General features: G+C 39.0%; 1 protein-coding gene and 1 non-coding gene across 2 annotated transcripts; both read left to right on the forward strand.

Moving 5' to 3' along the window:
- The first annotated feature begins 5,158 nt into the window (after positions 1-5,158).
- On the forward strand, positions 5,159-5,267 carry LOC131335000 (small nucleolar RNA R71). The gene has a single exon (XR_009202394.1). It is a non-coding gene; the product is annotated as a small nucleolar RNA R71 (small nucleolar RNA).
- Positions 5,268-18,476: 13,209 nt separating this feature from the next.
- Positions 18,477-19,790, forward strand: LOC131333020 (GDSL esterase/lipase At2g23540-like). The gene is made up of 3 exons (XM_058367321.1): positions 18,477-18,542; positions 18,696-18,749; positions 19,476-19,790. Exons 1-3 carry the CDS (start codon positions 18,477-18,479, stop codon positions 19,788-19,790), a joined length of 435 nt encoding a protein of 144 aa, XP_058223304.1.
- The last annotated feature ends 6,538 nt before the right edge of the window (positions 19,791-26,328 follow it).

The following is a 26,328-nucleotide window of genomic DNA, read 5'->3' on the forward strand; positions in this document are numbered from 1 at the left end:
GTAAAACATTGATTAAACTAGTCACAGGACGCCTTCGTCCCGTGGCTGCACCCTGGGGAACTACTCACGCATGCTTGAAATAACAGAAAATAAAACCCTAGATCGAAACATGATCATCTATTGCAGAAGAGACGGAAAAAAAATAAAAGAAAGATCCACGTAGAATAGATAATAACGAACAACTTTAATTAACGAAGAAATTCGACAAACGTTACCAGAATCCAAGCGATTGAAAGAAATAGTGCAGAAAACTTAAGAACTGAGAGAAAACAAAACAACGTTAGTGAAAAAAGCTGCTACGTAAAAGTCTGGAATGAAAAATCTACCCTAAAACTAACTTAAAACGAGGTATTTATATTAATCCCCGTTAAAAACAATAAAAATCCTAAAATTAATCGGAATTGGAACCGGCTTAACCCAAAACGTCAACGTTCGAGGCCCTTTTTAAGCCCCTCGGTAGCGCTACATCACTTTCCTTGTAGCGCTACCGAACCCCTTAAAATGCTGACGTCCGTTGACCTAGCTTTGGCCAATGTTCTCTCTTAACCTTTAGGTAGCGCTACACCAAAAAGGGTGTAGCGCTAGCCAACTCTCTGATCACTTTGTGGACTTTGCTATCCACTTCTGAGCGCTATACCACTTTCTTGTAGCGCTCGCGAATGACTACGGTGATTTCCTCGTGAATTTCACTCCAACACTTAGTCTCCACAGCCTTTCACGCTCACAAGCTCTATCACGGCCTACCGGGTACTTCTCATTAGCGCCAAAACATCTCAATTTCCTGCAAATTAGGCACAAACACAAAATCCAACCTCGTGCACGCATTAAATGGAAAAATGAGAATTAAATGCACGTCTAACGCGCTAATTTCCCTACGTAGGCGCTTAAATTCATGAATTCCACGCGCCTATCATATCCCCCAACTTGAGCGTTGCTAGTCCCTAGTAACGAACGAAAAGAAAAATAACAAAACAAAGACTAACAAGACACGAAGGGGAATACAAAGGTTATGTATGCTGTACAAGAAATAGGCGGGTCGAAAAATTTTCGCCTCCTCACTCACCTACAACTCAAAAGCATGCATGCCTTGGCAAAAAAATGAACAAAATTAGTGCCGAAACACATGCAGAGATAAATGCCCCCACGAAGGCAACGATGCTACACTTGCTCACCAGAACACTCAAACATTCCATGCAAAAAGCGCTTGGCGAACTACGTGAGACCGAAACAAAAGCCACCACGCGCCAATCAAAGACAACGCTGACAAAGAATAAAAGCACAATATATATACAGTCACGATTCCACAAAATTAGCAACATTAACATAAAACATGCATGAACGAGAGTTTAACAACGTGCACAAGGTCCACTAAGGACTTAATTAGGCTTATAATGACCATGGTTCCGAACGAAAGGGAAACTACAAATTAGGCGGCGGCCTATAGTAGCGCAAGGTCATCTACCCAGACTAGCCGCCACCTTACCCTTAGCTACCAACATGCTTCCATTGGTGCCAACCAAACAAAGTCCAACAAGAGATTTAAACATCTGTAACCAAATTTTTACGGACCCAAATACTAGAAAAACAAATATAATCCACCGACACTGAAAAACATGAAATAAACACATAAAATGACACCACCACCCTAGCTTCATGCATCATGAAAATCCAAAATCAATCCAAACTGCTCTCGGCAAAGTTGTCGCTGACCTCTAAATCTGAAAACTGAGGCGGTTGATACAGAGTCGAGGACTGCCCTATAACATGATCAAACAATCACTTATTCTGATGTGCCAGTAGGTGCTGATTTCTCCCAACTTGCCTTAACTCCACATTTTCTTTTCTTTTCTTTTTTTTTTTTTTTTTTTTTTCGACTTAGCTTTATGGCCTGAAGGTTGGGTTTGGTTACAAAACATGACACCCATCAAGATTTCTTCACTTTCACTTCCGACGACAACGATGCTCCAAATCCAATGCAATAAGACACCCATGATGCACAATGCTAGACCCCCCAAACTATAGTCCAACCCACACACCGGTTTCCTAGGTTAGACTCAAGAACTGACTCGAACTGGTTTAAGATTGGACAAAGGGACACATATGTGGTCTAATCATGCAAAAATGCCTTGTCTCATCCCCTATGCACGTTACCAACTCTCACAAATGCATGCAAAACATTTAGCTACTCAATTGTGAAACAAAAGCCTATTATTTTCCGCAAATGCGAGAAAAAGAAAACAAAGAATATGGGAATGTTTATCAGGATGCACTATTAACTACGTGGGGACACTTACTCAACGTAACGACAGCACTAACATGTTCACAAAGGCGCCAAATATATGCATGAACTTGAATTAAAACAGGCACAATAATTCGGCTAATTCTAACATGCTCGCCTAACAATACAATCAAGCATAACAAATGTATCCCCTGGAAAAAAAAATAATAATAATAATAATAAAATAAAAATTTACCCTAAAATTACCCTAGCAACGCAACAAAACATGTACAAGGTACACCCTCCCCCCAACTAGAAACATGCTATGTCCCCAGAGCATGGAGACACATCAAAAGAAAGCACAAGGGAGAAGAAATAGACCTACGGGTGGCAGCCAACCACCATGACCTCGGCCGATGTTCGAGGAATTTCCTGTCACCCAGCCTCCGGGCCAATCACCGTACTCTGCAAAAAAAACATTAGTTCCGCCCGGTTCGTGGTATCCGAGCTTCCAAAACAAAAATAAAAAGAGAAATACTCCACCAAATCTTCACGCGATCAACGTGTCATACTTTTCTCCCCATCCCTCGCCGGTGGGCAAGAAACGGGTGGCTATACAAGACCATGATGCAATTTTTTTTCGCTTTTCAATTTTCAATTTTTTTTCCTTTTTGATATGAGAGAAGAAAAACAACTAAATAAAAGACAAAAATAAATAGATTGCCCAAAAACAACAGAACTTAATTAGTAGAATCCAATGTTACCAACACAAAATTGCCCTTACTAACCGGAGCTGGGCACACGATCCTTATTTTAATAGCGGCGTGCGAAAGCTATAAGACCCAAGTCAATGATGGGTACCCCTATTACTAGGGGCCGGGTCCACTTCTCAATGAAGAGAGTGGTACGCAAAAGCTACCCGTCGGAACGTAGCCACAACGGCTACACTATAGGGTCATCCGAATAAACAGGATTGACCAACGCCTCAACCAGTTCACCTACTTCACCCAGGATCGACCAACACCTCCATCAAACTCCCTAATTCTGGAGAATTTAAGAATGACGCCTCCTTGGCTATCTCTAGAAGATCCTTATATAAAATATTATCGACATGCTCCTGCACCAGCGTGTCGATCAAACTCACCTCATCAATCTTGACTCGGCTCTCTGCATTAAACACTTTCACCTCCATTTTCAAGTCCCCAAACGACAATTGGATTTGTCCAGTTTTACAATTCATGACAGCACTGGAAGTGGCTAGAAAAGGACAGCCAAGGATGATAGGAGTCTTCTCAAAGACCTCCGGTATTGGGCAAGTATCTAGGACAATAAAGTCGACAGGAAAAAGAAACTCGCCCACTTGAATTAAAACATCTTCCACCACCCCCTTTGGAACTCTCACACTCCGGTCGGCCAATTGTAGCGTGACCGGTGTGGCTCTCAAATCGCCTAGGCCAAGCTTTAAGTATACCGAATAAGGGAGCAAGTTGACACTTGCTCCTAAATCCAACAAAGCCTTATCGAATTTTTGGTCCGCGATAGCTATAGGGATGGTGGGACAACCAGGGTCCTTGCACTTAGTAGGGATCTCAGCCTGGAGAATGGAGCTCACTTGCTCCGTCAGAAGCACTTTATCCTGACTCTTGGTTCTCCGCTTTGACGTGCACAGATCCTTCAAGACCTTAGCAAACTGGGGAATTGCGTCAATGGCTTCCATCAAAGAGATAGGAAATTGAACTTTCTTGAATAATTCAAGCATTTGAAAGTTCACATTGACCTTAGGTTTCGCCACCAAGCGATTTGGGTATGGAGCAACGGGTGGCGTTGGAGTCATGGGGGCCGCAGTTGCAGGCACTACCACCTGAGGTGACTCCTCATCATCCTTTACCTCCTTCCTAGGGACATCAACAATATCAGGAGTTGCTCTTGGTGCATCAACCGGCTCCGGGGGTGGAGCTGGTTTTTGCTTTAGCGGGATGGACATATCGATCTCCTTCCCGCTCCTGAGAATGGTGACTGACTTAGCCTCCTCCTGATTCTGGTTTTGAACATTAGGACCTGAAGAATTTCTCAAATAATGGGCACCCGCTGCACTACCCTGGGCTGAAAACTTACCCTTCTCCTGCTGCAGTTGACTGACAACCGCAGTGAGTTGTGACATTTGGGTTGTAAGGGCCCCAATTTGCTGTCTTGATTCCGTCTGAAATGTCATCTGTGACTGCATCAGGGAATTGATAGTATCCTCTAACTTATGATCACGCGCGGTTATTTGCGAATAACCTGGAGGAGGACCACGAGTTGATGGACCTGCCCCCTACCAGGCTGTTGTTGGAAATGGAATGGAATGACTTGACCCTGAAGAGGCCTGGACGATTGGGATGTTGAAACTGTTGTGGCGGAGGTAGCGCAAGGGGTTGAACTTGGCCTCCACCTACGGGTCTGGAGTCCGACCACCCAAAATTGGGGTGATCCCTCCATCCCGCATTATACGTGGTAGAATAAGGATCCCAGGTCCTAACTGCATTGACTTCTTCCTGATTAAACTGACTCGCCCCCTTGGCGGCAATAAACCCAGGACAAACCGTCGCGGTGTGCCCTTTACATTCACACCACACGCATACTTCCTCAATTGATACCTCATGAACTGGACGAACCTGCCTCACCTCTAGCTCCTCTAATCTCTGAGCCATTTTCTCAACCTGAGCCTGAAGTCGCTGGTCACGAATGGTAACCGGGACAACGCTGGACCCAGAAGGTCCGGATCGCTCAAAATCGGATGGTTCTAAAGCCCTCTGCCTATCAGCTAGGTCATCTAAGAAATCCCAAGCCTGGTCCGCTGTTTTGGACAAGAAATCGTCCCCTTTGCAAGAATATTCTATGTGCTGGACTGACTCAGCGTTGAGACCCAGATGAAAGAAACCGATTAACTGAATTCTCTCAAAGCCATGGTGTGGCAGCCTTAGGAGCAATTCCTTGAAACGCTCCCATGCCTTGAGAAATGACTCATCTCTCTCCTGCCTAAAACTTTGGATTTGACGCCTAAAAGTTTTAGTCTTAGCCTCAGAAAAGTACTTCCTATAAAACGCATCACGCACTTGCGTCCAAGTGGTGAAGGACTGAGACTTTTGCATTCGAAACCACAATAGCGCGCCATCTCTCAATGTTGCCTCAAACAGCTTGAGGCATGCGTTCTCATATTGGGTATTAGACGCTAGGTTACGCACCAATCCCTCAAATGTCCGCACATGCTCGTACGGATCATCGCACTCCCTCCCGTGGAAATTAGGGAGGCTATTAAGGACACCGGGTTTGACGGTGAAGGCATTACGTGCCTCCTGTGTCTCTTGTGGAAACACAATGGGTCCGGGAGGAGTAGTCCTCTCAGGATGTAGGTGCTGCCTCAGAGACGGCTGAACAACTACCTGCCGATCCCCCATCTCTACTAATTCTGATTCTGACTCCGAAACTGACTCTGGAACTGACTGGAAAAGTGGATTGCTGACACTAACTGACTCAAAAGGCAAATCTATATAAAAATCACTAATGGGAATAGACTCTGACTGGTGCTCAGCTGAGTCTGACTCTAAACTAGAAGAGGAAAAACTAGAAAGCACAGGCTGACTCGACTCCAGTTCTTTCCGAGCTAAACGATGAGTCGGGTCGCAATAATAAAGAGGGTCCTGTTTAGAGGACACCTTCCTCTCTCTACCTATGGTGACTCAACTAAAAGACAAAAATTACGAAAACTCACACTCTAGAACACACGTCGCCGTCCCCGGCAACGGCGCCAAAAATGCTTGACCGACCGGGTGTTAATAAATAAAGACTAAAAACGCGTCCCAAGCGTAGGACTCTCGACCAATGTAGCACAATAATTCCGGAAGTACCGGAGTCGAACCACAGAGACGGACGGACGGTGTTGACTCAATTGTGATGAACTTTAGTTTAATCTGGCTCTTAGGTAGCCACCCTTTGTTTGATTGATTGATTTACTACCTAAATCACTGAATTGATTTAATTAACTATAAATTTAAAGGAGAGTACAGCCGTGGGAACCCAGCGTCTGCAACTAGCCTAACCAATATTTACTCGGGACACAATTATTCAATTCACTGATCTCAGAATAAGGAAAAAAGGGGTTCCTAATAAATGCCCACCACTTGTCACCAGCTCTCATGCGCATTTAAAATCTGATGATGCCTGGGTTTTGTTTATTAGAAAGGGATTTTCTTTCATATCCCAAAACTGTTGGAAAAACGAATTAATTCGTACCCGAGGTAAAACATTGATTAAACTAGTCACAGGACGCCTTCGTCCCGTGGCTGCACCCTGGGGAACTACTCACGCATGCTTGAAATAACAGAAAATAAAACCCTAGATCGAAACATGATCATCTGTTGCAGAAGAGACGGAAAAAAAAATAAAAGAAAGATCCACGTAGAATAGATAATAACGAACAACTTTAATTAACGAAGAAATTCGACAAACGTTACCAGAATCCAAGCGATTGAAAGAAATAGTGCAGAAAACTTAAGAACTGAGAGAAAACAAAACAACGTTAGTGAAAAAGCTGCTACGTAAAAGTCTGGAATGAAAAATCTACCCTAAAACTAACTTAAAACGAGGTATTTATATTAATCCCCGTTAAAAACAATAAAAATCCTAAAATTAATCGGAATTGGAACCGGCTTAACCCAAAACGTCAACGTTCGAGGCCCTTTTTAAGCCCCTCGGTAGCGCTACATCACTTTCCTTGTAGCGCTACCGAACCCCTTAAAATGCTGACGTCCGTTGACCTAGCTTTGGCCAATGTTCTCTCTTAACCTTTAGGTAGCGCTACACCAAAAAGGGTGTAGCGCTAGCCAACTCTCTGATCACTTTGTGGACTTTGCTATCCACTTCTGAGCGCTATACCACTTTCTTGTAGCGCTCGCGAATGACTTCGGTGATTTCCTCGTCAATTTCACTCCAACACTTAGTCTCCACAGCCTTTCACGCTCACAAGCTCTATCACGGCCTACCGGGTACTTCTCATTAGCGCCAAAACATCTCAATTTCCTGCAAATTAGGCACAAACACAAAATCCAACCTCGTGCACGCATTAAATGGAAAAATGAGAATTAAATGCACGTCTAACGCGCTAATTTCCCTACTTAGGCGCTTAAATTCATGAATTCCACGCGCCTATCAGGGAGGTATTGTGCTTGTGTCACAAACCGGGACAGAGTGTGCTCGCGTGCGCACCCGGGAAGTTTTATCCGAACTTATGGTCACGGATGGGATACCCGAGTACATAACTTAGGTATCTTTCATCCGGATCTGGAAAAGGGGAGTCGGACCACACTAGTGTTTCGTGCCGGAGGTTATGGGTAGGAACGGATCTGTGGATAAGATCCGAGATTTCACATAGGTTAAAAGATAGTAATGAAAGAAAAGTTGATTGTTCTCTTTTTATGTTATTTTTAATGCATGACAATTATATTCCTATTGCCTGTAAATTATGGGTTCGGGTGGGTTTTGGCTACTGAGTGTCATCGCTCACGGTACTATGTTGCCCTGGTAACTCGAACGCCAGGTACTGAAGATGGAACGGAGGTGCCGTTCGAGCATCCTAACTTTAACTCTGCTACGGACGAAGGCGAGGAACCTTGGTTGCCGTACGCTTAGATGCTCGACAGAAAATTGGTCTTGATTTTGGAAAGCTTAAACGTTTAAATTTGGAAAATGTAATTTCTTGACTTGTTCGAAACTTTGAACTTAATTCGATATGGTTGTAATATTTTGACGTATGCTTTTGGAATGACTGACGCAGTAAATCGGATTAATCCTTTGAGAAAATTGTCTTTTAATATTTATTTTAACGTGTCCGAAATTCGGGGCGTTACAAGACCAGACCAAACGACGACAGGACCAACTCACAAAGCTAAACTGTCACAATATCAAGGAAAAATATGCTGATTAATTAAGAAATATCAGGAAAAAACTATCAAACTTGCCATTCCACGAAAAGAGAACTGGTAATCGTTGCCTCCCACAGAAATGAAGAAGACAGCCTTCCTGAAGCTAGAGGAATCCAAATCAAGATCGAACAACTGTTGAATTTGCCCAGGCAAACTCGTACACTGGACCAAAAAATTACGAGTTGAGTTCAAAAAACATTGCAACAAACATCTCTTTCTTTTTTTCTTCTAAACGAGACATCAAACGAAAAAATAAAATCGTGTTATTACCGATGGCTAATCGGGAGGATGAGTCCAGTCAAGAATCCCACACCCACCCGAGGCAAAATTTACGCCAGAATCGTCACTGCTCTTCTCTTTCCCCAAGCTACGGTAAGGTACGGGGATGGGATATCCATTATCCATTGCTGCAAGGAAAATAACCATAAGCATGAAATTATTTAACGAATTATAACACACACGTAGATTTTGAGGTAAAAAAAAAAATTGAAGAAATCAAAGAAAAAATAATGCGAACTATATACCAGCATAATATGTGATAGTGTAACCGTTTGAAAATTTCCCACTCCCAGTTGTGCTTTATTCGGTTGTAGCTGAACCCAGTGGAAGGTCCACACCATAAGGGAAGACGGTAAACTCGAAGTTGCCTGAGGCAACCGTCGAGTCACCTAAGACGTAGATAGTCCGTCCCTTGAAGTTTTCCGGCCATCTTTCAACCACACCACCGTGCAGGGTGGTAGTCTCCACTGAGATCTCGGTTGCTTGACGATAACTCAAAATGCCAAGGACGATAAAGGGTAGTGCAATAAGAACAGGCAAGACAGACAAAATCCGGTTGCGGTTCCACAGAGCAAATCTGGATGAGCGAGCAGTTGCTCTGGTAGGAATCTCAACGTCCTTGGTTCCACAGAGCAAATGTGGATGAGAGAGAGGGAGAGAGAGAGAGAGAGAGAGTAAAGAAGTGATTGAGTGAGAGTATATAGGGGTCTTGGAAGAGAGAGAGAAGATTATGCGTGTAGGAGGGGAAAGAAGACACGCATATTTCAGCCCTTTTTCAGGTGCCTCAAAATTGGAGTCCAACCCCACTAGTGTGTGTGTGAGAGGGAGTGGGACCACATGGTTAGACGTCTCACGTTTTGATTTTGCCACACAATAATCGAAACGCAAGGTGTAAAATTATTTTTCTTGTTGGTTTTGTGTGCTTTTATTAAATTTGCATGATATTTTTTGAATTAATAATTTGTTTGGATTAAAGAAGTCTAAATTTTTTTTGTATATTTTTGTTAGATTCGTGTTATATTTTTTGATTTAATCATATATCTAGAGAGTCTTAAATTACGAAAATAATAACCGAAAGCAAAAAAAATTCTCTAAAGATAAAACGGTCTTGCTGACCTCCGCCTACTAGAAAAAGGATAATGTGCTAATAATTCCAAACACTCGGATATCTATCTCACGAATATCAATACACTTTTACATTTATCAATACACTTTGAAAATTGATTTTGTCACGTTCCTGATTTTCAACATAAGTAAATAATACATTTTTAATAAAAGAATCTAACGTGTCACATTATCCAAAAGTGTTTCCCCACCTGTTTCATTTACAAATAAGTCCCCAAGTTTAGTGAAATACAATTTTGGCACCACGGCCCAAATTAACTTAGATACAAGTACAACATGTTTAGAATATTACAAACTTATGTCAAAAGATAATTCAAGAGCAAATTAATTACAAAGTCATTTTTAACCAAAAGTAAGTCTTTTTACAAAGATGAATAAGTAACTAAAAGAGGTTAGCTTCCAAAAATTTTCATGTCCAAGCACACTATCGCATGTAGTCTATTGCCCAGCATTAGAACCTGAAAAGAAGGATTTTGTTGAGTTACACTAGCCATGTAGGAAAATCTTTACCAACTCTATATGCAAATATGTTGATAAGTGCAAACGAAAGAGGATAAGGAAATGCAGTTCGATAGATAGTAATCAATCAATTTGTCAATGAACCTCTATCTAAATTAAGTGCGTAAGTCACATGACACAATGACTCCGACAATCCCAACTCAACTCGCTAACCCTAACTTCCACCATCGGTATTTCCACCCCTTGCGTTACCGTATCACTCCACAATGATTACCGTGTTACCACCCCTTGCGTCACGGTGATCCCTAGCGACTTGGGTTACCGTATTACCACCCGTCGCGTTACGAAACCCCTTTAAGTCTTTTTATTACCACCCCTTGCGTTACGGGACTCTCTAAACCAATTTCCGACCCAATCAACTATTTTCTCATATAATATGCAAGCTAAGACTCTCCCATGATCCATTCTTAGGTAAAACATCATACATTATGCCTACGTCATCACAAATGCACCATGAACGATCACAAATACCAAGAATATATAGAGAATGCACTTTAACAATGTCTTAACCAAGTCATTTCTTATTCGGTTCTCGCTAACGGAAGACCAACGGAACGAGGATAGCATCGAATAGTCAAAGGAAGTCAATTAGACAACCTTAAGATAGGTTAAGAGGTGTCTAAAAGGATTTAGAAGTGATTGGGGGTCAAAACAATCGACGGGAGAGCAGCAGGAGCAAAACTGGAGTTAAGCTCCTGGTATCGATACGTGCAAAATCCGTATCGATACAATATTCTCTGTCCAAAAAGATAAGCTTACTGTATCGATACGCCACAAAATCCGTATCGATACCACGGGGCTTCGGGTAGCGATTTCAGCAGATTTTCAAGGCATGAACAACAACCAAAATCCAAGGCACAAATCTACACCAAATTAACATATAAACATATAAAAGAGGTAAAGAAGTCCCTACCTCGCAACAATGGCCGAGATTTAAACGTTTTTGAATGAGCCCTAACCTCTCGAACTCCGAAGCTTCGATTCAAGCTCGACCCAAGGTATTTCAAGCGCGAGAATGTGATTGCAAGGCCGGAGGGAGGTTGTTTCTTGAAGATTTTGGGAGATGAGATGGAGTTTTGAGTGAGAGAAGAGGAGAGAGGGAGAGAAACGGATGAGAGTGAGAGAGCTTGGGGATGAAATATCATCTTCTACCACAAACACACTACTTATATACCCATATATCTTTTTATTACACCAAAACTCCTTCAAACTTCAATTCATTCACTTCAATCCAAATCAAATAATCACCTAATAAACCACCTTTTCTCATTACGACATTTATTAATCATTTTCAGTAATTAAATAAATTACGGGTCTCTACAGATTTTAGCACTTTAAAAATTGATAGAGGGGCTCCAAAACGACATCGTTTTGTGTATCAATATAGTTCAGTTCTAGAGCCCCTCCATCAATTTTGGAGTGCCAAAATCACAATCCTACACTTTTCTCGAATATCAATGTTTTTTTTAAACCTATTATCCTATATCCTTTGGGCGGATGTTAGAATAATCCAAGATAAATAAAAAAATCAAAATGCTATCTTACTTTTCTAAAGCATCATCTTATTTGAACTTTTTCAATATTGATCCACATTTTTATATTTCTCCGAATCGTTTCGTCGAAATGAACGATTAACTTCAAAAATTACGATGAAAAGTTACACAAAAATAGCAAAAAATAAATACCATAAGTCTAGTAGAACGAAGGCTTATTTTTTATTGTGGTATCCATTTTTCGATGACGTTTGGAAGGATTTTAACTGATTAATTCCGGGTTAGTATTTTACGGAGGAATACAAGTCTTGATTTCAGAAATGATTCGTGCATAGCAGCTGTGCACAGCAGTCTTTTTCTCCCGCCTCGGGTCGCACAAAGATGATCGGAGCCGCTCATTTTGTTCAAAATATATCGTTTAAGATCTCTGTAAAAAATGAGCTTCGTTCGATATCGTTTGAGGCGTTAACAAAACACCCAAAATCACTTCAGTCCTCAAACGATATCGAACGAAGCTCATTTTTTACAGAGATCTTAAACGATATATTTTGAACAAAATGAGCGGCTCCGATCATCTTTGTGCGACCCGAGGCGGGAGAAAAAAACTGCTGTGCACAGCAGTCTGTGCACGTAGCACAGCTCTTTTGATTTTCACCTTAATATTTGCATTAGTCTAAGCCACATTTCAACTAAATTTTATTGCTCCAATTGTTTTTTGCTTTAATTAAGTTGTTCAAACTAAACTAAAATCTTATGTCAAAAGTTAAATTATTTCCACTAAATTAATTAAATTATTTCTACTAAATTAAAAGATCAAACAAATTTTCCTAGTGATTGTCCAAAAGGAAAATACTTACAGAACTGAAAAAGAAAATAAATTCACAATTTGACATTGATAAAACTCAGGGGGGGAAAAAAGGTGCAGTAAAAGGAATACTTTTTCCCAACGTTTGTATGGTTTTCATTCAAAACAGGAGTACGTACTATACATACAAGAAACAAAAAATGGATAGCTACGTACAGCAAAGGGGCCTGCTAAGCGTAGGGACTAGGGACCATAGGGTACTACTATTATTATTCATGAATCATGCATGATGGTGATAATTTCAAAAGGAAAGAGGAAATGGTGTATCTCAGGCCAAGTTCCAGAACTTGAATAAATTTTTATTTTTTGTTCAATAATAAGGCTTGTTTCACAAAATAAGAAATAAGTACTTATTTTTTGGTTAAGGCAACTTTAAGCTCAAAAATCATGCGTTTACGCAAATAATTTTTCTATCAATATGAATCTTATTTAATAGATCTCATTGAGATTTTTAATACGGTGCAAAAAAAATTGAAAAATTATTTTTCATTTACGTTATTTTTTAGTTTGAAAATATGAAATAAGCTGCTTATTTGAGTTTTTTGGAACAACCCTTCTTATTTTTTTTTAGAAGTTCCAAAATAAGTACTTATTTTTTAAGAAGGTTTCTGGAACGGAGCCTCACTCTCCTCCTCGCAAGGTTGTGGCGTGGCTTCCACGAGAAAGTCAAACTAGTGATTACTACAATTAGTAGTCTACGACCCCGTTCCAGAAACCTTCTTAAAAAATAAGTAGTTTATTTTACATTTTCAAACTCAAAAATAATATAAATGAAAAATAAGTTTTTAATTTTTTTTGCATCGTATAAAAGATCTCATCGAGATCTTTCAAACAAGATCCATATTGTATATTTTTAAATTTCAATAAACCCATAATTTTTAAGCTTGAAATTACCTTATTAAAAAATAAAAACTTATTTTTGGTTCCAGAACGGAGCCTACTTCTTAAATCAATCATACTACTGATTACTTGCCATACATATGAAACAAAAATTCTAGAGGTGTGCAGTGCACGTGGGCTCTACATTTTTATTGTGAGTGTGTCAGTGTAATGTGATTGTATGTGTTTTTTATCGTAACAAAATTGAATTTAGGGAGGCATACTTTTACTATTTTCTCATAATAATTTGGTCAAACCAGTTCATTTCACACATAGTTACTAGAAACTGTAAGTTGGTTTGGGTGGTAAGATGCTTTGCCATCCAATTTTTTGTTGGAGGGCTTTTTGTTTTTGGTCCTTTTTATTCTTGTTTTGCTCAAGCATGTGTGTTCTCCGTGTTCGAGCCCCTCAATGTAACCTTTTTCGAGATTTTTATAAAAGTTTCGTTTTGCCGAGAAAAAAATAATAGTAATAATGTTCTTGCGGAGTTAACTGTGGTGACATTATGGTGATATTATTCGAATCATGTTTTAATCTCACATCGTATTAATTTGTCTTCGCCACCTCCACTGGATCCATTAAAAAAGTGAAGTTGAAATTCCCAAAAAAAAAAAGGTCACTCGAAGATAATAAACGCGGATCAATATATCACTGAGGAACGAATAGGTTTTAAGCGGATAAAAAAAAAAAGGAATAGGTTTTAAGTTTTGGGCAAATTTCACTCAGACTCCCTGAGGTATCTGACAATGACAGAAAGTACCCCTCAATTTTCAAAAATGACAGAAACCTCCCCTATTTCACAGTTTGGGTTTCATTCCGTTAGTTCCGTAAGTGAAATGGACGGAAAACGTACGGAAAATGAAAATTTCAATTTTATTTAGTTCTACAGCTATTTTAGGGCTCCTATTGAACGTCCTAGAGCAAAAAATTAATTATGACCCTTTTGGATAAAATGATCAGAAAAATAAGATCTTCGCACCGATTCAAACAGATTAAAAATTGGAGTACTTAAGTATCTTCTCTTCATTTGGTTCTATGGCTTTCTCAGGGCTCTCATTGAAAGCCTTGGGCCAAAAATTAACTATGACCATTTAGGATAAAATAATAAAAAAATAAAAATCTTCGCACCGATTCAAACGAATTAAAAATTGGAGCACTTAAGTATCTCCTCTTCGTTTAGTTCTATGGCTATCTTAAGGCTCTCATTGAAAATCTTAGAACTAAAAATTAATTATTGCACTTTAGGATAAAATAATCAGAAAAATAATATTTTCGCACCGATTCAAATGGATTGAAAATTGGAGCACTTTAAGTATTTGCTCTTCATTGAAAGCCCTAAAATCAAATAAAGAGCAAAATTTTAAATGCTCCAAATTTTAATTCGTTTGAATCGGTATGAAGATTTTATTTTTTAAATTATTTTATCCTAAATGGTCATAATTAATTTTTGGCTCTAGGACTTTCAATGAGAGCCCTAAGATAGCTGTAGAACTAAATAAAATTGAAGATTTTATTTTCTGTACATTTTCGTATATTTTTCGTCCACTTTACTAACGGAATGAAACCCAAACTGTGAAATAAGGGAGGTTTCTGTCATTTTTGAAAACTGAGGGGTACTTTCTGTCATTGTCAGATACCTCAGGGGGTCTGAGTGAAATTTTCCCTTAAGTTTTCTATCATTATGTGTGCCACCTTATTTTGTAACATACTACTCCCTCCATTTCAAAATAGTAGCAGACCATGTTTTCATGTGAAATTGTTTAACAAAATCTAAGGTACTTTCGTGCATAATTTTTAATTTTTTTTTTACACAAGTATGTTAAAAATTGCTTGTAAAAATAAGGTAGACTTCTATTTAGGAACAGAAGGAGTAGTTAAGAAGGACATATTTTATTCTTCTACGATTGGTTTACGGAGTACTCCCTCCATTCCCGTTTAATAGAATTCTTATCACTTGCGAATTGATTATGTCTTATAATTTATAATGTTTTATTTGATTTTAAAAATATTATCTTTTAGAACTAATCGAAATATATCAAATAATAAAATTTATATTAGATATTAAGTTCATTAAAAATTTAAAAATATAACTAATTTTTCATCAAATTGAAATAGAACAATGAATTATTATATAGGGACAGAGTATTTTAATTTACTCCTACTAAAGGCAACTAGAGTACTACATATTAATTTTCTAGTTACAAAAGGTCAGTTTTACGGTAATTTTGTTTGTGGTTGTAAGAGCCCGTTCCAGAAACCTTCTTATTTTATAAATATTTATTTTGATGTTTTATTTCACAAAATTCAAATAAGCAGCTTATTTTTTACATTTTCAAACTTAAAAATAATGTAAATAAAAAATAATTTTTCAATTTTTTTTCCACTGTATTAAAGATCTCAATGAGATCTATCAAACAAGATTCATAGTGATAGGAAAATTATTTGCGTAAGCACATGATTTTTGAGCTTGAAATTATCTTTTTAAAAAATAAATACTTATTCACCATTTTGTGAAACACACCTTATTATTAGACAAAAAATAAGTTCTTATTTCGGTTCTGGAACGAGCTCTAATTTACTACTATTGTTTTGTTTGTTCAGTTAAGGAGAGTTTAATGCCGTTTGCAGAGTTTTAATCCTAATCCGCGTACGGGACATTGGACAGGAGCTGCTGAACAACGGCAATTGTCGAGGGGAAGAAAGCACTCGAGTGCACTTTTGTTTGCACACCTATCCTGTAGTACTCCTATGAGAGAGAGAGAGAGAGAGAGAGAGAGAGATACGGGATGCGTGGGTAGTACTCTAGTGGTATTTGTTGGTGTAAGTTCTCGTGAACGTGGGTCGTGGGTAAACATTTTCTGCCTGGAAAGCGAAAGCACTTAAGTGCTTTTTCAGATATCAAGCCTACTAGGCACATTAGGTAGTACTACTCCAATTCTTTTTCGTGTCCCACGACTCTTCACACCCCCACCCCCAGCTACGAATGATCGATCACATATCATATATAGATCAATCAATATCACGCAAATGCGAGTGGGAGCTCTGGATAATATTCCTATCTTAGAATTTTCTCCCCATAAACAGACGCAAAGTAGCTTGGCACAGGAGTAAAGAGAGAAATGGGGTTATATTTGAGTTTGAAATTACATTTTTTATGAAAAACAAATGCTTTGTTTAGTTTGTGTTTTGAAATTTTTTTTGAAAAATAGTAGGGGTAATCAGTAGAGAAAGATAAATAGAGAAATGTTGAAAGTAAGAGAAATCTAGAAGAAATTTTTTGAAAAATTCTTTTTGAAAAGGATAAAAAACAAGGCAAAAGATTTGGAAGAAAGCGGAACGGGTTCTTAATCTTGTGGGCGCCGTGACATCATACGCTTTTCGTTAAATCATGCCATTGGCTACACAAGTTTTAAAGTGACAATTTCACAATATTAGTACCATGAATAATGCATGTTCCGGGGAAAAAAAGATTACCTCCATGAATGTGCCCAAGTGTATCCGTACAAATTGAAATTTCTGTTTTGCTAGCCCAATCAATCAACAAGAAAAAGTAAGAAATTGAAACAATATGATAAGCTCAGGATATACGCGAAAAATTACAGATGGATAAAAAATCTCGAAAATAAATCAAGCACTATAGAACCATTGTGTAGTTTTTTTTATCAGCAAAATATATTAAGTATTAACTCATAACACGAAGTACATAGCTAATAGGAATTTGGATACATCGGTATGACCATCCAAGCCTCTCATCTCCTAACCACAAGGAGAAAATTGACATAAGCCCAACAGACTGAGCTCAAACTAGAAGGAAAAAACCCCAATACAGCTCCAAAGGTTGGTAAGAAACCAACCCAAACCAAAACAGTCCATAACCAAAAGGGCATAGCCCAAAACCTAAATCAACCCGATCCAAACCCTAACCCTGGAGGACAGAATCACCTCCCGCCGCTGCCGCGTCAGCCAACAAACCACAGCTGCCCCACCCAAACGCCACCATAGATCTAACAAAACAAACCGCCCCCAAAATGCCGCCACCGTCGCCGGCTGGTAACGCACACGCACTCCTAACCAACCGAACATACTAAGGTAGAGGGCGGACCACAGAGAACTGGAGCACGCGGACAGCAGATCGTGATCGTCGGCATCGCGAGAATCCCTGGTTGTTAAGCACAAAACTAGTCGGCCTAAGCAATACCAACCGGCGGGATTCAACACATCCAACTGTGATGTGCTCATATAAAGCACATTTTCTCACTTTGAGGCTCTGTAAGAGCATCTCCACCAGACTAACCATTTTTTTAGCCATTTTGGTGAGAAAAAATGTGTTAGCTAGCTATTAAATTGGTGAACTACCCAGCAGCCTTCTTAACAGCCTAGCCATTTGAAAAAGAAATAATAAATCACCTTAGTGGGTCCCTCCTCTAACCTCAAACAAAAACCACTTTCCTCTCTCTTCACCCCCCCAGCCTCCGTTAGTCCGTTGCAAAAAATTTCTCCTCCACTGCCAATGCGTACTCTCTCTCCCACACACACACACTCAAACCCACTGAAACCTCTCCCTCTCTCACACACACACATCCCTTCTCTCCCTTTTCCAGATTTCATTCCTTTAGACTCCGCCACTCCGGCGATTGATCTGCACTGTCGGCGATCGGAAAACCCAGAACTGAAAATCCCGCAACCCAGCACCCCGATCTGTCTTCCAACGATGAGGTTGCAGCGGGGAGAGAGAGAGAGAGAGAGAGAGAGAGAGAGAGAGAGAGAGAGGCAAGCGAGCCTCCAAAACCTCGCCACAGCCAGCGAGGGACAGGAGCGAGGGTTAAACTAGCGACATGTGAAGAGAGACTGCTGGGTCTGGTTAATTCCCCTTTTTCTAGCCAGTTAAACGAAAATTTTGTTTTGGTGTGACTGCTGGAGATGCTCTAACTTGCCTCGGATGCTGGTACTGCCTTGTGCAGTATTCCTCTATGATGTCAAAGATTATTTGTTGCTTGCGATATTGAAATTTAACTTTCCTGGTTTTCTTCTTTTTGAAGCTAGCTCCACTTGCGATAATGGTTCTGTTTTGGGTAGATTTTAGTACGCAATGGCTCCTACGTACTGTGATGGTTCTTGTCTTTAGTCTGTAAGTCCACATGTTAGGGGAGTTTTACTTTTCTGGTGCTGGTTACTTGTGGTCATATGTTACTACTTACTACTTGGTTCCTTGGGGCTGGGGCTCAAGCTTGGGTTTGATTCCTCACCATTCCTTGCTTTCCATTTGTACTCTATTTGCCTTCTTGATAAATATTCTCTTTTGACGATCAACAGAAAAAAGAAAAAAGCTTTATACTCTCCAAAATCTTTTTTTGCAGGATCCTGAAGGATTTGCACATGAGCTTGTTACCCATTTCAAGAGCACTCTAAAGGTAAGTAATATGGAGTGGTTGTATGCTCTTTGAATGTTCATTTCGATTTATTATTTATTATTATTAGATTTAAAACTAGTTAATTAGTTTGCATTTATAATTTATGAAGTAGTAATCTGGCGTACCATGATTTATGGAACATGAGTTAAATTTGATTTTGCACACTTCTAATCCTCCACAGTGAAATATGATTGGTATGCATTCGGTCTTTGATTTGAAGATAAAAGCAATGAACATCTCATTTGGTCTTCATCTTGTTTGATGACATGAAGACGTGTCATATGTAGATATCAGAATTAGATCTATCGCATTTGGAATAGATTAATTCATTAAGTGTATTTTGCTCTATTGAAGCCTCTCTGACATGAGAAGGGGACTTCAATCATTTATTAAAGTACAATTTGCTAATGAAGTTCGGTGAATTCGTATATCTGTATTGCATGGATTTCTAAATTGTTTCTAGAGTTTCTAATAGTTTCTAGAGTTCTATTGTGCTGAATTATTTTGATACATTATACGTTCTAGCCTTGAAGTCACATCCAAGTTTAGGTACTTGAAGAAACTATTTGGAGATGCATGTTTGTCTCTGTCTATTAATCCAATTGACGTCAGTGGGGGTTTAGACAATACTCCTACTTACACGTACCCTTGTCTGATTTTGTGTTTCTATCTTTTTGTTCTTCATTTTCTGTTCTTTTTGGTTTGTTTCTTTCTCTATACTTGTAGTCTCTCTATGCAAGGGGTGCAAGAAAGTTCTTGATAAACAATGTCGGCCCAATTGGTTGCATTCCAAACAAAAGAAACCGTGTTACCAATGATTGCAACGAAGAGAAGAGCCATGGCGCTGAAGTGTATAATGGAAAGCTTGAGCTAGCACTGAGGGAGCTGGCCAAGGAGTTTGAGGCAACATTTGTTCTAGCCAATAGCCAGGAGATATTCAAAGAGTTTCTTAAAAACCCTTTCAAATTTCGTCTGAAATACTCATCAAAATTTGGAAGGGTTTTTAAGAAACTCTTAGAATATCTCCTGGCTATTGGCTAGAACAAATGTTGCCTCAAACTCCTTGGCTAGCTCCCTCAGTGCTAGCTCAAGCTTTCCATTATACACTTCAGCGCCATGGTTCTTCTCATCATTGCAATAAGCCAGGCACAAGTTGAGTAGAACAACCCTAAAAGGCAGATGTTCCTATGTTTTGGGAAAGATGGCTTTTGCAAGGATAAGAAACACACACTCTTTCTCGAAGGCACGAACACCACGGACGAGGTAAACAGGATCTTTGTCGAGAGATGCTTCACTGGGAGCATTTGAATCTTGAAGCATGGCGCCCATATATACCACTGACGATGCAGCCATTTTATCTTGGGAGTTGGGGTTTTAATTAAATTAGTAGTACTGGCTTATATATGTATAGGAGTAAAGGTAAAAATTAAGTACTTGGTACAACGACTTTATTGGTGTTTATTTGAAGGACATACTAGTAGTGGAGTACTACTTGTTTTTGGAGCACTGATCGATCAGCCTTGGTGGCTAATTTTGCTATTTAGTAATATCGATCTATGTTCTTGCTAATTGGACCAGTAGTACTGTTTTGCGAATAGATTTGATGAAGAGGTTTTTGGGCCGCCGTGTTTATCTATGTTTTCTTACAGCTGGTAAATGCATATATTAGGTACTACTGTACATTTTAGTCATCTTTTAGTGCCTTGATGACCCGCATATTTGCAAATTCTTTCTGTTGTAGCTATAAGATAAGAAATACTCCAACTGATCAGAGGAAGTTTCAAGATGAAGGCCCTAAAATAATTTGTACACCTTTTAGGTACATTTTAGTACCTAAATTCATGTTTTGTACTCTCTCCGTCCCTAAATAAGTGTCCGTCGCGTAAACATAGGTCTTACAAAATATGCATGTTTTTCCTCAATCTAATAGAACTCATTGCTATCTATTTGTTTGTGAAGAAAAATTAATTTTTTTATCGAAGCACCTAATGTACCTAAAATTTACGGAGAGGGAGTACCTTTAAGTACCTAATTCATTTTAGTACTCAGCTAAATAATTTGTCATCTGCAAAAAAAATCATGTTTTGCGACAGATGGCTTTTCAAAAGTGAACCTAAAATTCTAATTTGTACAACTGAACCTTATACTTCAAGCTGTACCCCAATTCGATCCCTTTCCGCTATAAGAGATGACGAAACAAAGGGTAAGGTGAGGAAACCCATGCTTTCCACTAAATTTAGTGTCCTGCAATTTCGACGTTCTTCTTTTATTTTAAACTTTTGTTATCCCAAAAGATTAGGCTACCCACGTGTCATTGGTCATTGTATCAATGTCGAAATGCATTATCTCATTGGTCGTCGATGTTACTAACGGTAGAACTGGTCTTTGGGGGGATTTATGTGCGGATGACTAGCCCAACACTTTGAGTTATCAAGTCGTAACAATATCATAGCGTATTGATCGATACTCAACCATTTTAAATTCTGTGTTCTCTATTTATTTTTTTGGATATGTCTAATTTTGTGGTGGGACTAAAAATCCCAACACATCCTTCATTTGTTTTTTGGAAAGTCATGTTTTTTGAGGATAATGGTAACTCCTCTGTAAATCACCCATATTTCAGCTTCAATACAAATGTTAAGATTGAATATGATTCAAGTGTCATGTTGTAGTTCAGTATCTCAAAGACGGACCTCCACCTGATCACCCCCAAAGACACATTTTGGAGGAAGCAAGAAGGCTAGCGATTTGGACCAATTCCACCTTTTCACATATTTACTGGCAAGCTAATCAGACAGCCCACTAGACAGAGGATAATAGGAATTACGGTCTTGCTAATTTCCGCCCGCTAGATGGGAGATAATATGCCAATAATTTCAAATAAGTTTGGATATCAATGTATATTTTAAGGATATCAATACACTTTCACAAATATTAATATACAGAAATCCTATTGGTACCGACGGTACCCATAGGGAAAATGCACCGACGGCCACCGGACGGCCGTCTCCGGTCACCGGACGGCCGATCCGAGCCGTCCAAAAATTTTAAAAAATAAAACCGAGTGGCCTTACGCGAGAATCAATGGCATCCGAGGTGTGTAGGGTACTTGATCCGAGTACCCCTTTTTCGTGTATATACACGTATATACAAATATACACGAAAAATGGGTGCTCGGATCAAGTACCCTACACACCTCGGATGCCATTGATTCTCGCGTAAGGCCACTCGGTTTTATTTTTTAAAATTTTTGGACGGCTCGGATCGGCCGTCCGGTGACCGGAGACGGCCGTCCGGTGGCCGTCGGTGCATTTTCCCTATGGGTACCGTCGGTACCCATAGCAGTACTCATTAATATACCTTTCTCAAATATTAATGCACTTTTTACCTATTATCCTAAATCATTTGGGCGAATGTTAGAATAATCCTATAAACTAATCTAAACATGCAACTGGAATACGGTTAACAATTAACTCCCATCTTTTTCAAAACTCATTGTTCATGTTTTTATTTTCACCACTTCTCGGTACTGGGGCGTCTAGTTGAACTCAAGATTAGCATAATCCTCAGTGCTGGTTCTAAGCAACGGCGAGCGCCTTCGGCTCTCAAAAATATGTAAAAAGAGGGGGTCCATATGTAAAAACACACACTCACATACAGAGATCGGCCGAGATATTTTTTTCGATCAGCTAGAGAGACAGATAGAGAGATGTTGCTCTTCTTATGGAAAATCTTGACTGAGAAGTGGTGCGTATATTACGTAGTAATATACCAAAATGCAGCTAAAGTGATCAAACGATATGCTCCCACAACTGGTAACTGTCAAAACAACCCCCAAAAAGATCTAGCTTGGTTTGTTTAACTCTTTTGAATTGTTCAGGGCCGTCAGGCAATGAACAATCAAACGCGACAGTGCCAGGGGAAATTCACCCTGGCATTGTTAGCCTCTTTCCCTCCATAAATCTTACAGCCTTTTGCACCGTCTCAATTTCGCAACCGCATCCTTCTTCATTCACCCAAATCACGATGGCCAAAACCCAAACATTAACATACAAGCAGAGATGGATTTAGGTGGGGGCATGCAGGGGCACGTGCCCCCACTCAATTCCAGGATTTTTGTGTGAAGAAAATAGAAAATTACATGTGATTGTGTTAAATATTCTATGCAAGAGGTCTCGTGTTTGATTTCTGGCCTGTTTCTTTTTAACGGGAATTTGTTGAGCCTTAAAAAAAAGGCGCAGTGTATTGAACTCGTGACCCCGAGTACTGAGACAGAATCAATCGGCCACTCAACCATGATAATGTTAAGTAAATTTTATCGAACATCAAAATTATACACTCATTATGTCCCCATTCTTTTGTCACTCCTCCTATTCCAACCGGATTTAAATTTTAATTTGTAATACTTTTTCTATGCAATATAAATCTTGTTTGATAGATCTCAATGAGCTCTTTTAAACAATGTTTTCAAACTCACCTAAAAGATTATAGATTACAAGATATAATTAATTGAAAAGTAACATGGACTCCCAAAAGAGACTAAAGAATTGGGACGGAGGGAGTACAAAAAGTGAGAGGCCCATTTCAAATCACTCTTAGGGCTTCGAAAATCTCAAGACCGGACCTGTTGATGCAAATTAGAAAACTTATTGCATATGATGAAGTCTAGTTTTGTATTATTTTCCTTGATTGTCATTTTTTGTTTATGGTCAATAGATATTGATGCTCCCACAACAGAGAATTTCTGGATCCGTCCTTGCCCTACGTATATAGAAGTGTATTGAAGAAAACACTAATGGTCCTGAAATACCTACTAGTATGATGGTATGGGTTTTAAGACGAAATTAGGATCGATCATCAGCCCTTGTTATTAGATCAAGTACAATGCCCCAAAGAAGAGCCAAATCAAGGTAGATAACAGCCAACAATGCAAAAGTCGTCCAGAGGGAAGACAGAAAAATATTCTTTCTGAGATTGTTAGTCGTTTTCAAAACCATTTCAAGGAGCTGTTGGGGGAAATAAGGACCCAAATGCACACACAAATATCACCAAAAAAACAGTCGCAAACTGAGCAGAAACGCAGCAGAAACACAGCAGTAACAGATCAGATTTTCAGCACTCTATCAAGCTACAAACATGCAGTTTTCAGCCACAAAACAGAGCAGAAAATACAGCAGTGAATAACTTATCTGGGCACCAAAAAATTCTGATTTTCCTTCACTTGATTCAAGCTTTACAAAGCCTTCTTCCTTCACTTTCAAACACAGCCCAGACGAGCACATAAAACCCACTTTTTCCTTTTCTCTTCTCTGTTTCTCACTCTCTGTCTCTCACGTTTTTTTTCTTTCTTTTTCCTTACAAAGACAGACACAACACTAGATATTTCTAGTACTTCTAGAACCAACTTTTAACATATTACAAACGAAGACACAAAAGATACATAAATACAAAAGAGCCCCCAAAAAGTAAGACAAGGAAAATACCCAAATTGGGTTTACATATTTTTCTAACAGGAGCAAGATAGCAAAAGAAGCGAGCGAGAGGAAAGATTTGGCTCCTATTTTACTACAGTCAATTTCTTTGGCAATAAAGCAACAGAGGGACACTGAGTTCTCTGAAATGGCAGGACGAAGAGTGTTCCCAGATGGTGGTAAATAAAACAAGAGAGTTGAGGAGGAAGGAGAAAATTGTTATAATGGTGGCCAAAAGCTTCCTTTTTTTGAAATGGGGTCTGATAGATTTCGTCAAAATAGCAAGAAAATTAGAATGCTTATTAGAAACCATTGCAGGAGTTTTCACCATAATGGGTCTGGACAAAGCTGGCTTTTTAACTGGTTCTGCTTTTTGGATTGAATTTGTCAAATAAGACATTGACTTTTAAAAAAACGCAGGTAAGTTAAAGAGAAAAGTTGACTGTCTTTAAGAGATTTTCCTCCTTCCGTTTTTACAAGATACATATATATATATATATATCTATACCTCTACATTAAAGGAAGTAATTGGATCGGGCATGATGTGCATGTGTCGAATATCTGTATAAGCTAAAAAAAAAAAAAAAATCTATTTCGAAATAGTGATACAATTTATTACTAGTATATTAGTATTGTATATCAACATAAGTATTACTTTTGAGCTAATAAGAGATAATGTAATCTCCTTCCGTTAAAAAAAGGAGCCTTATCGAGTTGAGCAAAAAGCTTGAGCTCAGGAAAAACTTGACAAAATAGAGTTCGAACGAGTCCAAAATGAGCCAAACACTGAGCCACTCACGAATGAGTTAGGAGCATTGCTTCAGAAGCACGGAATAATCAGACAACAACCTCATTTCTCCGAACGTGAATCAACACGTACGTGTGCACACGCATGCACCTCGATCTTACTCACACGGCCCAAGATCAGACAAATAGGCTTACCAAAAAAAAAAAAACAATGATAATCCAACTCTCAAACCCTATCTTGTCCCTGCCCACGTGTCAAACCTTCAAATTCAATCAGGTTTAATAATCCCCACAAGATGAAGTGGTCGAATATTAGATTGATGTGATTGCAGCGCGCATTCTCCACCGGCAAATGCAGCAAATTAGGAGTACAAAAATCCAAACCCAACATAAAAATGTGAATACCGCCTTCATAGACGACCCTAACATACCACCCTGCATGCAAATTACACTGGATATCAAACAACTTTATTACAACTTCATTTATTTCATCAAAACTTTGTTTTTTAAGTTAACCGATGCTTGAACTACTTTTTCGATCGATTAATTGTCAAGGATGATTAATCTTAGAAAAGGTGTGGATTTTTTTTTTTTTTAAGAAAGGAACCGAAATATACGAGGGCTTGAATTCGATCAAGCTAGATGAAAAATACAAATAAAAACTTACTTTGCAAGATTTCACATCATCGCTTCCACACAATAACTTCCCATTTAAATAGTTCACATGATCGATTGCTTGTCTCGTCCCAAAGTCCTGTAATGTTGTGCTCCGTTGTTATACTGTATAGTTGTACAATTAATAATGATAGACATGGTAATTAACCGGCCAGCTCGCGTTGTCAAAAGTAATTAATCCATACCTTGTCGTAATGAATAGCTATGAAATTCGCCCATCGGTTAGAAGCAGCACCATAACACGCGTGTATTGCGTTCATTAGGTCTTCATTCAACCTTGGAGATGAATAGTAGTTTAGTAGCACTAAAGATTTACTTGTGTCATCTGTTGCTGGTTTATACTCCCTCCTGATACATCTGGGTTGAGCCCTTTTATAATTTCCATTACTATCTACAAGAATTCATTGCACAAGTATATCAAACTTATCAAAAAAAACAAACAAACAAAGACGGAATAAAACATATGTATCAACAGTTGTAGTCAAGAGTATAGAAGGGCAATATTGTTTGGAGCAACGTTACAGTGACTATGTCTAAGTATCAAATTTTGGGTACCACATGAGATGTCATTGTTGCATTAGCAAAATGTGCTCCACTACATCACAAATGGGGTACAATCTATCAATACAGTGGGGACACATCATATAATATCTAAAATGCGATACTCAGACATAGTCACCAAAGCA

Source organism: Rhododendron vialii, chromosome 7a (genome assembly GCF_030253575.1).
Source record: "Rhododendron vialii isolate Sample 1 chromosome 7a, ASM3025357v1".
Lineage (NCBI taxonomy): Eukaryota > Viridiplantae > Streptophyta > Magnoliopsida > Ericales > Ericaceae > Rhododendron > Rhododendron vialii.